This window comes from Bombina bombina, chromosome 3, assembly GCF_027579735.1.
Source record: "Bombina bombina isolate aBomBom1 chromosome 3, aBomBom1.pri, whole genome shotgun sequence".
Taxonomy (NCBI): Eukaryota; Metazoa; Chordata; class Amphibia; order Anura; family Bombinatoridae; genus Bombina; species Bombina bombina.
Genome location: NC_069501.1, coordinates 532,345,284 through 532,357,701, shown reverse-complemented (window position 1 = coordinate 532,357,701; position 12,418 = coordinate 532,345,284). Strand labels below are relative to the sequence as shown.

Genomic DNA, 12,418 nt, shown 5'->3' with positions numbered 1-12,418 from the left:
ATCACCTTCATAAGAGCTGACTACAACAGAGCAACTCTTGGCAGGGTCCTCTACCCATTTGATCCGTTATCTTGTATACTTCCGGTTTATAGCGCTTCAGAATCTGTTGGCGCTCTACAAATACCGGATAACAATCCATGCAACAAAATAACTCTACAACTGCCTTCTCTCACTTCTGAAACTACAACCCCCTTCCAGCTAGTAGATTGCATTATCTTAGAAAAAGGATAATTCATGCTTAGGACCAGCAGTGCTCTAAAGCTCCATAGCATGACTTAAAGGGATACTCAAGTAAAAATAAACTTATGATTCAGAAAGAGCATGCAGTTTTAAGACACTTTCCAATTTACTTCCATTATCAAATGTTGAACAGTCTTTTTAAATTCCCTTTTTTGGGAAACAAGATCCTACTGAGCATGTGCAGAAGCTCATGGGGTATACATATACTAGTCTGTGATTGGTTGATGTCTGTCACATGATATAGGGGGCAGGGAAAAAAATCTACTGCTTATTTGAAATTCAGAGGTGTTAAATCAAGTCTCTTTTTATTATGTACTAGTTAATTATGCAATTCTACTGCATTGAGTGTTTTTTTAAGCAGAGGGTACTTTAGCAAGTAGTGTAAAACAGCATGCGCCAAACCAACTAGAATATACACAATATTTGCACAAGTAATCCAGAGCAGGTGCCACCACAAAATTTTAATATTCTTTTTAAACTATTATCTACCATGAGTTTGAACTATCCAATTTAGCATGTTGACCTTTTGTGGATAGCACTGAAATATAAACAATGCACTTTATTACTAACATAATGAACGTGAATAGCCTTTTGTTTAAATATTTTTATTGAATATTTTTAGAACAAAAGTGAACTTACAAAAAAATATATATAATCAAAAATGCATATTTATTACAGTGAGTCATCCCACTATTTTGACGTTTCATTCATTAGCTGAATATTTTAGTTGAGAAAGTGAATATAGAAAAAAGAAGGAATTACATAAAAGGAGCTAGGTCTTTACATGTCACTAACAGAATCAAATGCAATCTTCAGAGAACAGAGATCTAATCAATAAAATGTAAGGCTAAAGCAGTATTTATCAGTACGTGTCAGGGTGGAGAAGAGATTAGACAATGTTTGAATTGTAAAAAGCAACCTCAAGCGAGATCGCTACCAACACCACCATGATGCTAAAGTAGTGTCACTCCAGAAGAATTCTACATTAAGGGAAAAAAAAATCTAATTCCCCCATTTTAAAGGGACACTCAATCAAAATTAAACTTTCATTATTCAGATAGAGCATGCAATTTTAAACAACTTTCTAATTTACTTCCATTAACAAAATGTGCAGTCTTTTTATATTTAAACTTTTTGAGTCACCAGTTCCTACTGAGCATGTGCAAGAATAAGTGTGTATGCATTTGTGAATGGCTGATTGCTGTCACATGGTACGTGTATGCATTTATGATTGGCTGATGGCTGTCACATGGTACAGGGGGAGTGGAAAAAGACAACTTTTAAAATTGTGAGAGAAAAATCTACTACTCATTTGAAGTTCAGACTAAGTGCTATTGCATTATCTTGCATTTGTTTATTATGCAACTCTACAGTGTTGACTGGTCCTTTAATGTAATGTGGTTTTCCCAGTTGTAAGGTTTTTGTGACCAATTGTTTCCATTCTGAATAGGATTAAAGTTTTTTTCCCCCAGTACCTTAGGAATCGTGGATAGCCTTATCACCGGCAGACTGAAGCCCAGATTGGATCCTCCAAATAAGGCTAGTAGTGGTTGCCAAGCATTTTGACATGTAATCACGGGGGTTCTAGAATATATACACATTTTAATTACCCATCTGATTGGTGGCTGCACATATATGCCTTGTGTGATTGACACCCATGTGCATTGCTATTTCTTCAACAAAGGATATGTCAACAATGAAGCAAATTGGATAATAGAAGTAAATTGGAATGTTGTTTAAAATTGTATTCTCTACCTAAATCATGAAAGAAAAAAAATGTGGGTTTAGTGACCCTTTAAGGCTTAACACCTTTCCTCTGGATCTTTGTCTCTTTCCCTCTCAGTCTGAAGATTGTAAGCTCTTAGAAACATGCCTTTTTTTAAATTCAGATGCTTGTTACTTTATATACATGCTCAATGTTTTTTAAATGATTTTTTTGCATACATCAATAAACTATGCTAAATTGTAATAAATTACCTAGATATAAACAATTATGATTTGTAAGTTGGTGACGTGAGGTAAGTGATATTTTACTAGTGTCACTTGGACATCATTTGCACTAATTAAACAACTGTGTGTATACCCAGAGTGACACTTCACTTAAGAGTAAAGTCAATGGAGAGAGACAACACAATTAAAACAGACTTTTAGATGGAGTCAAAACAGATTCCAGCTTTATTTTAAGATTTTTTTTTCATGAACAGTCATTGCAATTCAGGCAGGACAAGCTACAACATAACAAAACAACTTCATAAATCCCCCACCACCAGTCACTATAAAAGCCATAAAATGAATCTGCAGGCTGGGGGGGAACAGGCATTTCACATTCTGGAGTCACCGGTATGCCCCCCTGCCAAATAGAACCAGATAAAAACCACCCCGGCTTGCCAAGTTCTTAGACTGCTCAATCCCCAATAGGTGAGGGGGGCAACAATAGCTGCCTGTCAACAAATTTGACTGGAGGCGGACCGCAAATTAACTGGTGCCAAATTAGTGGCGGGAACACCAGATTGGCATAAGTTCATAATTGTCCAGCCATGAAGGATGGTGATTGTTATTTCCTGCCCCTCCCCCCTCAACACAAAGCATTGTGTGCTAACACAGCATAAAAATAAAAGTAAAACAAAAAAAATCTGCATTGTTATAAAACTTGATAAAAAATAGTATTTCAAACTGTACAGTCACCCAGAAGTACACAGTTATCAAAAATTCACATCACTCATTTGGCATCACCGGCCCCTTCTGCCTTTTGTGCCTGGAGCAAAACAAAATAGAGGAGTAGTTAGTTTGTGGTCATTATAATTCATTCTTAAGACACAGTAGTAAATGCAATAGCTATCATACCTGATCTGACTTGGCCTCTCCATTCTCAGCAGCATTGCTACTGTCCTTGCCGGAATCTGCCTTCCCCTTCTTGCCTTTAGGAGCTTTGTCGGCTTTCTGTAGGTAAAAGATTACAGAATATTTTAAGTAAGCTTGCATTTGAAAGGACGTTAGTTAAATGCTACACACCAATGTTCTTTCCAGGACCTTTGTTGGCGGCTGATTTTACTTACCACCTTGTTAAAATTTTAGTCAACATTAAGCTATGAGTTATAAAAATGTTCAATTTTTGAATACATGTTATATTATGCAATTAATTTGTGCTTTTGACAGCAGAAAATATTAGAAATATTACACTGCCTTCATCAGACTACTTCATGACACCTGGCTGACAAAATTTTCTGTGGAAACCACTGCAAACAATGATGTATTCAAAGCAAGGATTAGCCTGAGGATAACATGCAGGTGTATACTAGTCTATGGAAAATAAGTACAATTTTAGCATACATAAAGCAATGGGTGCAGCAATGTTATAAATTGGGTTCTTCTCTATTTAGGCCAATTAGGGACAGTAATAAATGAGTTACTAGAACGTACAAAACCAATCTGCATGGAATATTGCAGCATTCAGTCTGGAGTCTGCACTTCCACTTTAAACAGAATATTATAGGAAAATGTAACAAATAACAGGGCTGGATTTATCAAAGGCTTCACCTGCAACTTCTCTTGCAGTCCTTATTTATCTGGGATTGGCTGTCATCTGATATAGGGGGCTGGCAAATGGGAGGAAAACTAAAATTGTCAAAATATCTACTGTTTATTAGACTTGCTATTAGAATACTGAATTTAATGAAACATTTTCATTGGTTTTTGAAAAGCTAAAATGTAGCTACAATAATTACCCTAACATGCTATGCAGAGTGAGCGAACCGAATACTCTTCTTGCCAGAGCCCGGCCGCACTAAGGAGGCTTAGCACGTAGTGCTTCCAGGACCTGCACTGCTAGGGTTCTGGCAAGAAGCGGATCCGCTTACTGGTGCATTCATTCCGATACTCATTTAGTTTACGAAAACAAATATCCTTTTTTGTGTGCATTCGTACTGAAGTTAATACACATACATACTGCTTATTTGAAATTCAGAATAAGTGTTATTTGCATTGTCTTAATTATACATGTGTTAAATTCAATACTATTCAAATGGTCCTTTGAGCCAAAATAGCATATTTTCAAACAAGATACTAGGGGCTACATGCACTCTACAGTAGGTACACACAGTGGAACTAATCACCTTTGGAGCAGCAGCCTTCTTTTTAGCCTCTGCCTTCGGAGGTGCGGGTTTCTATAAAAGAAAAAGATGAGTTATCAAAATATTGTCTAAACCGCAATATTCCACCTTTTGTCCAAAAAGAAACAGACATATGCATTCGGATTGTTCATAAGACCCGAAAGCGAAAGTAGGCAGCTGCTTGTCTCCAGATTTATTCTCATGAAAGATCACCACACCAAGACCATTGTTAATCCAGATCTTAGTGTGTTGATCTTTCAGAAGAATAAATCCAGCTCTGGAAAGTGCTGACTACTTCCACATTCAGATACTCACGAAGTGTCTGAATGCACATATAATAAAGAAAAATACTTACAGCAGATAACCGAGCAGATCGTCTCTGTGGCTATAAAAGAAAGATCGATAATTAACATTTTAAGAACAAATAATTGATTTGCTTTCATCTACAAAAAAATAAAAACAAACCACTCACCTCGTCTTTTGATTTTGACTTATCCACCTTGGAGTCACCATCAGCCTAAAGACAATAAAACAGAGTTCAGTACCAGACAATAAAACAGTTCAGTACCAGCAGAAGTTGGTACAAACATTACCTATTTGAACAACTTAACTATAAACTACATATTGCAAGCTTAAAGAAAATCCTAGAGATTTGAATCTAAAATGTTATGTATAGTAATTTAGCTCTGAAAACTGGGCATTTTCTAATCCTCAGAACAGGGCTTTACAACCCTGCTACATACATTAGCCTATATTGGCTTTAGCAGATAATAAAAGGTGCATTGTTTTGCAGTTGTTAACTGAATGACTAATTAGCATTGTGTTCCCCAAGAGCAAGTACAGGTTGGCTCCTTCAGATGGAGGTTGAAATTTTGCTATTGAAAACCCAACTGCAGAAAAAAATATTGAGTTGACTTGTCTTGTATGATTACAAGACATTAAAGTTGTTATAGAACTAGTTAATGATTCTTTCATTTAAATAAACATGGCTAGATCCCACTATGAAACTTGAAGATGTCTTAAAGAGCAAAACCCAAAATTCAATTTAATTCTTTTGTCAAACTTGGAAACTAACTGGATCATGAAAGAAACATGTTCAGCTACATGTCTCTCTAAATAGTTAAAGGGCCATTATACACTCATTTTTTCTTTGCATAAATGTTTTGTAGATCTATTTATAAAGCCCATAAAGTTTTTTTTTTTTTTAAATGTATAGTTTTGCTTATTTTTAAAGAACATTGCTCTGATTTTCCGACTCCTAACCAAGCCCCAAAGTTTTATTTGAATACCATCAGCTACATACTCCAGCTTGCTCCTGTTTGTGTAAAGGGTCTTTTCATATGCAAAAGAAGGGGGAGGGTCTTATTTACCACTTGCAGTGGGCTTTCCAGCTACCTTTTCAACAGAGCTAAACCGAAAGCTTCTAAGTAAGTTTTTAAACAGTTTTATACTGGATTTTTATATCGGTATCTGTGCATCTTATTCTTTATAGTAGTGTTTATTACATGCAGTTATATGAAAATGAGTGTATACTGTCCCTTTAAAGGGCTATCATGCTCAGAACTGTCCAATCTGAAGGTATTATAGATATCTTATTAGAGGTTACTGTGCTAAACATAAACTCAGAGTTGTGGGTAGGAATCCACCAAATCATGCATTTCAATAAATTTAAAAGTTTACTTAGCATATTGAAAAAAAAAATGTATTTGCACACATACATCTATAACACTTGGTATGTTTTGTTTTAGAGTATACTTGGGTAGGCTTAAGAGCAACAATGCACTACTGTGAGCTAGATGTTTATTGTACATATACCTCCTGTTATTGGCTCACCATATGGTTCAAATAGCCCAAAAAAAGTTGGTCTGCTGACTCTTCAACAAAGGACTCAAAAAGAATATAACTGAACAATTATTTAAATCGTTAAAGAAAACTGGGTTTCATTTACCTTTAAATCACTTTTAGATGTAAATCTTAGAAGCCAGTCCATATTAGGTTCAGCACCATGGATAGCGTTTGTGTATTGGTGGCTTAGATTTAGCCACCAATAAGCAAGCATAACCCAGGTTCTCAACCAAAAGGGGTCTGGCTCCTATGCATCATGTTCCTGGTTTTTAAATAAAAATACCAAAAGAACAAAGAAAAATTGATAAAAGGAGTCAATTAGAAAGTTGCTTAAAATTGCATGCTTTATCTGAATCATGAAAAAAAAAATGGGTTCAGTGACCCTTTCTTTCATTAATTTCTATTTTGCTTAGCACTTAAAGGGTTAAACGACAAAGGGGTTTGTGCAAAAGTGGCCTGTGGAAAAAAAAGCTGGCTCATAATCAAAGCTCCCACTGACAATCCAATAGAATAAAAACGTCACTTTTACTACACAGATAAACTAACTACATATTGGGAATCATAACAGGTCTGTATCACTTGATTTAGTCAGTTGACCTAGTGAGATTATGTATTGGTATCACTGCATCTGCCTAAAAACTATTAAAAGGAAGCGTCACTGTGCCACTCCGCATAGAACAGGCAGGGGGGGCAAAAGACACTAACCCGCTAAGCACCGCCCCTCTATAGAGACTATCGCTTAATTGCTTGGCCCCTCCCCAAGGGTTCGCGCCCTTGCTTTGGTAAAAGACCCGCCTCCCGTGGACTTCCCCGCGCTTTGCAGTTTAAAAAGCCCGCCTTAGAACAACAAAATATATGAACTAAATATGTTTGCATTTCCCCCTTATACATATTAAAATTGTTTAAGCAAAAATATACGAATGCATAGCGGTCTTTTTCCAAACGTCCCCAAACGCACACCCCCTCCCCTCCGCCATCATGGTGTTGGCTTCTCTTCTCCTGTTCATCCAATATGGCTCCCTTTTCCTTAAATTTGCAAGCGCTTAACTGACTGGATTTTTTTTTTTTAAATGTTGATTATTTGTACCTTTCTCTTCGGCATTATAACTGCTGTCTCCGGACGGAACTTGATCAAACGACTGACTCTGAAACACCACCACTCTCGAACGAACGAATGAAGCAGGTCCAGGCTCGGTTCGGTGTTTTTATACTCGGCCAGAAATCCGACCGGTTAGATCCGGATCCCGATTTTCTGCCTCTACGATTGGTCACAAAGTACCACGTGACGTCCCTCTCCTGGGCGGGAAGGAGGCGGTGCGAACGCGCGCGGAGTGGTGGGGGTAGTGCGCGCTCCTGTGGGGAGTGAAAAAGGCGCGCAGAGCTTAGAGTTATGGAAATAACCAATAAAAAATTCCGCCGAGTTAGGTGTTAAACATACAGTGTAATGGTTTAATTCTGATACTATAAACGAGTACCCAGAAATTAATTAACATTTGGGTTTTTACAGGGGATAGTCATTTGAGACAAGCGACGGTATTGTATGTAAAACCGATGGTCGTTCAAAATAATTACGAATCAAAATCAGCTTATTGCATCAGTAAATAAAACACGTTTTCGTTAGCAAACACTATAATTTTCCAATTAATAAAACATTGATATAAACATTTGCCATTATAGCGGGTGGTTTTAAAAAAAAAATATGCTTTCGTAAATAACACGATGCGGTGCCAGTAACAAAACGAATATCGCGAACAAAAAATTGAAGAGACCATCGATTATAAAAATATGTACGTAAATGCCAGTTAACCATATAAACCATAAGGGTGGTTTTAACTTTTCCTTACTCGGCTCAATATAGCATGAAATATGAAATCAATGTTACTAGAAAAAGGAATGACAACACGGAAAGAGATAAGGCATGTCCCTCTTTTCACTAGGGCTACCTGATGCTTACACATCCCTGATGCTAACAACGTATGAGGAAAACGAGGATCATTTTAATTAGATTTAATTTCAAAACGCTTATTCTATAGTATAGTTCTACAAGACGGTCGTTAGAATAAAAGTTGTTTAGATGTATCATCACGTAACTGTTTGCATCTTTATCTAGAAATCACTAACATCCTTATTGTATTAAAAATGTAAATACACAGTCAAAGTTTGCCCTTTTTAACAGAAGCTGGAACATTAAACTGACTAAACATGCAGTGAGATAAGAGGCATAAGGTTGTAAAACCGAAAAGGGTTGCATTCAAAATAATTCTTAAAGGGATATTGTATTCAAAAAACGTTCTATCGTGTACGTGAAAAGGCATTATTTAAACATGGTGAAAATCGTTCTAACCCCCCCCCCATTACATAGAAGCATTTTCACATGGAAGCTAAATAGAGTAATTTCAATTGTATAGTCCCAGCTACATCTCACAAGTCCCACCGGTCCATTGGTGGGGAGGGACGTTTATTTATTTAATCATGCATTTACATTTTTTCCACTATATACTTTCTTTTACATTCTAACTGCCACAATGTAAACAACAGTTTCAGGGTTTTGTAAAGGCAGAATAATCTACAGCAAAACCCCCTTAAAACAATTGTATAGGTAATTTGCAGAAGCAGTTCATTACAGAAAGGGTGGTTCATTTATTGAACACACCAGAAGAAACTAAAGGGAAAAAAGTCCTTAAAAATAACATTTCCTAATGGAACTCCAAAGTAATTGCATCTTTTTACACACACACACACACACTATATATATATATATATATATATATATATATATATATATATATATATATATATATATATATATATATATATATATATATATATATATATATATATATATATATATATATACACATATATATATATATATAGTATATTTTTAAACAATTTTTATCCCACTGTCAGTCCAAACTCTTCAATTAGAAAAACAAAAAATTGTGCAGTATATCTTTAGAGATATGCAATCATATACCACAAACATAATACATTATTTGTGTATTTAGATTTAAGCTCTCTTCTGACAACCCCCTGATCACATGGCTATTGTATATTGACTTGCATTTTAGCCAATGAGTGCAGTGTTAGCCACAACTCCACAGGCATGAGAACAGTGTTATCTATGGCGCACATGAACTACAGGTCTCTTGTTGTGAAAAGCCAATAAAAAAGCATGTGATAAGAGGCTGCCTGTAGTGGCTTAAAAACAGGCAGACATTTAGAGGTTTAAAAGCTATAAAGTATATTAATATAACAATGTTGGTTGTGCAAAGCTGGTGAATGAGTAGTAAAGGCATTATCTATCTTTTTAAACAAAATAACAATTTTGGTGTTGACTGTCCCTTTAAGGAAGGGCGTTCCATGCCATCTTTTGCAGTTAAAGTACAGCGCTGTTAGAAAGGGCGTGGAACGTCCTAACGGCATGAAGGGGTTAACTCCACTTCAGCCCAACAATGCACTCCTGAGAGATAGAACACATCTGGTGAGCCAATGACAAAAAGCATGTGTCTGTAGCCACCAATCAGCACCTAGCTTCCTGTAGTGCATTGCGGTTCCTAAGCCTACCTAGGTATGCTTTTAAACAAATAATATCAATAGAACAAAGTAAATTTAATTATAGAAGTAAATTAAAAGTCTCTTAAAAGGGAGAGTAAAGTAAAAATTAAACGTCCATGATTTAGAGAGAAGAAAATTGTTTAAAATCACATGCTCTATTATCTAATTTGCTTCATTCTATGGGTATCCTCTGTTGGCTCAGGAGCTAGCTGCTGATTGGTGGTTCCTTTTTTTTTTTATATATATTTATTTATAATCCAAGTCAGGTAATACTTTAAAAGCATAACACAATTAGAATGGAAATACAAACATACTTTGTATAATTTAACAAAAATACGCAGATTTACAGTATTACTAAATAGTCAAACAGAATGAGCAGCATCTTCCATAAAACCCTCCCAAAAAATGCACAGTGCCCATCATCCTAACTAAGACAATACATTTTTGCCCTGAATTAGATATATTTTATTTTATAAATCTGGAGATATTGAAGAAAACGAGAACAAAGAGAAAAGAAGAAAAAAAAAAAAAAGGGGGGGGGGGGAAATTCCCTATCCTCCCACACTCTTTACCTCCAAAAAGATGCAAACCCTTTGTTCAAGCCATCCAGTTTTAATTCTAGCCCATCTACATAGGTAAAGGGAAAGTTGGAACCCATTGAGCGGGACAATATTCAGCTTTAGCCGCTTCTGAAAATGTTTTGGTATTAAATAGGGGACCAAGAATCTGCTTTTGAACTGGTAAAGAGTATGTTTTAATTATAGGTAGCCAATTGTCAAAAAAGTCTTTGACCCTATTTTCAGAAGAGAGATTGATATTCTGAATCTCAAATACTATTCGTTGTAAGAGTTTTCTGGAAAACCGCAAAACTGGGAGTGGATGGGTCTTTCCATTTCTTCAGAATCAAATATCTCGACACCAAAATTAAGGTGCTTACGCTTTTATCATTACTTGTCTAGTAGCTTCCATATTTAAATAAAAGAAAAAGATTATATGAGAGAATTAATTTTAAAATTATCATGGAATAGTCTATTGTACCAGTAATTCACCTTGCACCAGAGTTGATATATTTTGGGACAGTGGCAAAATAGGTGAAGAGTATCAGCTTTATCATACAAACATTAAGGACAACAAAACTCTTTACTGGTATAGAATTTAGATGATTTGGGGGTGCGGAGCCGGCATCCGAACGTGATGGCAACACACTAAGTGAGCTCTGTTATTGCAGCCCAGAAAAATGCACTAAAGAGCCATGAATTGATCCCACAGGCTCGTATACAACTCAGGGACATCAGCCTAATATAGCGGGGATTGATCCACTCTCTGCATATTGTCCGGCAACAGGAGTATGAAGGGGCTTTTGGTAGCAGTCTGCTATAATCAATAGTGCGTCCACGTGGTCAGAAAGGCCTAAAAGCCTGATTACACAGAACGGAAAAAAACGCCTCACAGCTTTGATCACATCACATGCTGGGACTTGCCAGACATCGCTTTTCCTTACCGGACCACTTTGATATAAAACGGAAGCATGGTGGATTATAGCAAAGCCTGTTAAAGATATACCCAACAAGCTAATCTGTGACATCGCCATATGCGAGTATCATACCATATATTTTTCTTTGTATAGAACACATACAGCTCTCAATATACATGACTGGGACCTATCAGCTAAAAGTGCTTGCTATATATCAATCAATCCCATAACTGCTCACAAGAGACATATTAAAGAAAAGAAAGTGGTTCCTTTTTTACTACCATGCCATTTCTTAACAAAGGGACATTGTAAAAATGAACATACAGAGAAGTGGCCAAAGACCCAGCAGAGGCTTCACATCAGAATTAGTGCAATTTGCACTTGTGTACCCACATAATTCAAGATGTCTCCTAAAAAAGGTTCCTAGAAGGGGAAACTCTCTAAATCTACACCTTCTGCAAGCATTTCGGTTAATTAATTTTTCAAAAATACTAGCCAACAAACAGCCTTGTCAATTGCTAATATTTCTCCTAGTTCCAAGCCATCTCAAATATCATCTGAATCTAAGTCAGAAGAGCCTGATACCCTGGTCTCTATTCCCAGGGATATACTATCCTCACTGCCATCAAAGCATGATTTCTCTACCCTGATAACACAGGTTAAGCAGTGTATTAAAGAAGAGATTTCAGATTTTAAAAAGGAGATTGCTGATATAGGCTACAGAGTGGAGCAGTTGGAAGAAAATGGTGCTGTGCATAGGACTGATTTTGCAATATTACAGAAACGTATATTTGCATGACCACGATTTGAAACAACTTGAAGATAAAATTGAAGACCTACAAAATCAGGCCGATCTCAGACAATACCTTCAAAACCTAAGGTCTAACTCCTACAGATCCAGTTGAGCTTGAGAGAGCACACAGAGCCTTAAGGCCAAGACCTGCAGAAGAGGCTCCTCCACGAGATGTGATAGTAAAGTTAGTAAACTATCAAATCAAAGAAGATATCATGAAAGCTGCCAGAAGCAAAACTTCTATCCATCATGAAGGATCTAATCTTCAATTATATGCAGATTTATCTGCTCGCACTTTGCTTCGCAGAAAAGAATTGCAACCGCTGACACAACATCTTAGAAGTCTTATCATTCCCTATAGATGGGGGTTTCCGTTCCAGTTATATGTTATCTACAAGA

At 36.4% G+C, this 12,418-nt stretch overlaps 1 protein-coding gene across 1 annotated transcript; it reads right to left on the bottom strand.

Moving 5' to 3' along the window:
* Positions 1-2,385: 2,385 nt before the first annotated feature.
* Positions 2,386-7,407, bottom strand: HMGN2 (high mobility group nucleosomal binding domain 2). The gene is made up of 6 exons (XM_053706980.1): positions 7,282-7,407; positions 4,822-4,866; positions 4,705-4,734; positions 4,353-4,403; positions 3,085-3,180; positions 2,386-2,995 (listed from the first exon to the last, which is right to left on the bottom strand). The coding sequence occupies exons 1-6, from the start codon at positions 7,294-7,296 to the stop codon at positions 2,960-2,962; spliced, it is 273 nt and encodes a 90-aa protein (XP_053562955.1). The 5' UTR covers positions 7,297-7,407; the 3' UTR covers positions 2,386-2,959.
* Between the last annotated feature and the right edge of the window lie 5,011 nt (positions 7,408-12,418).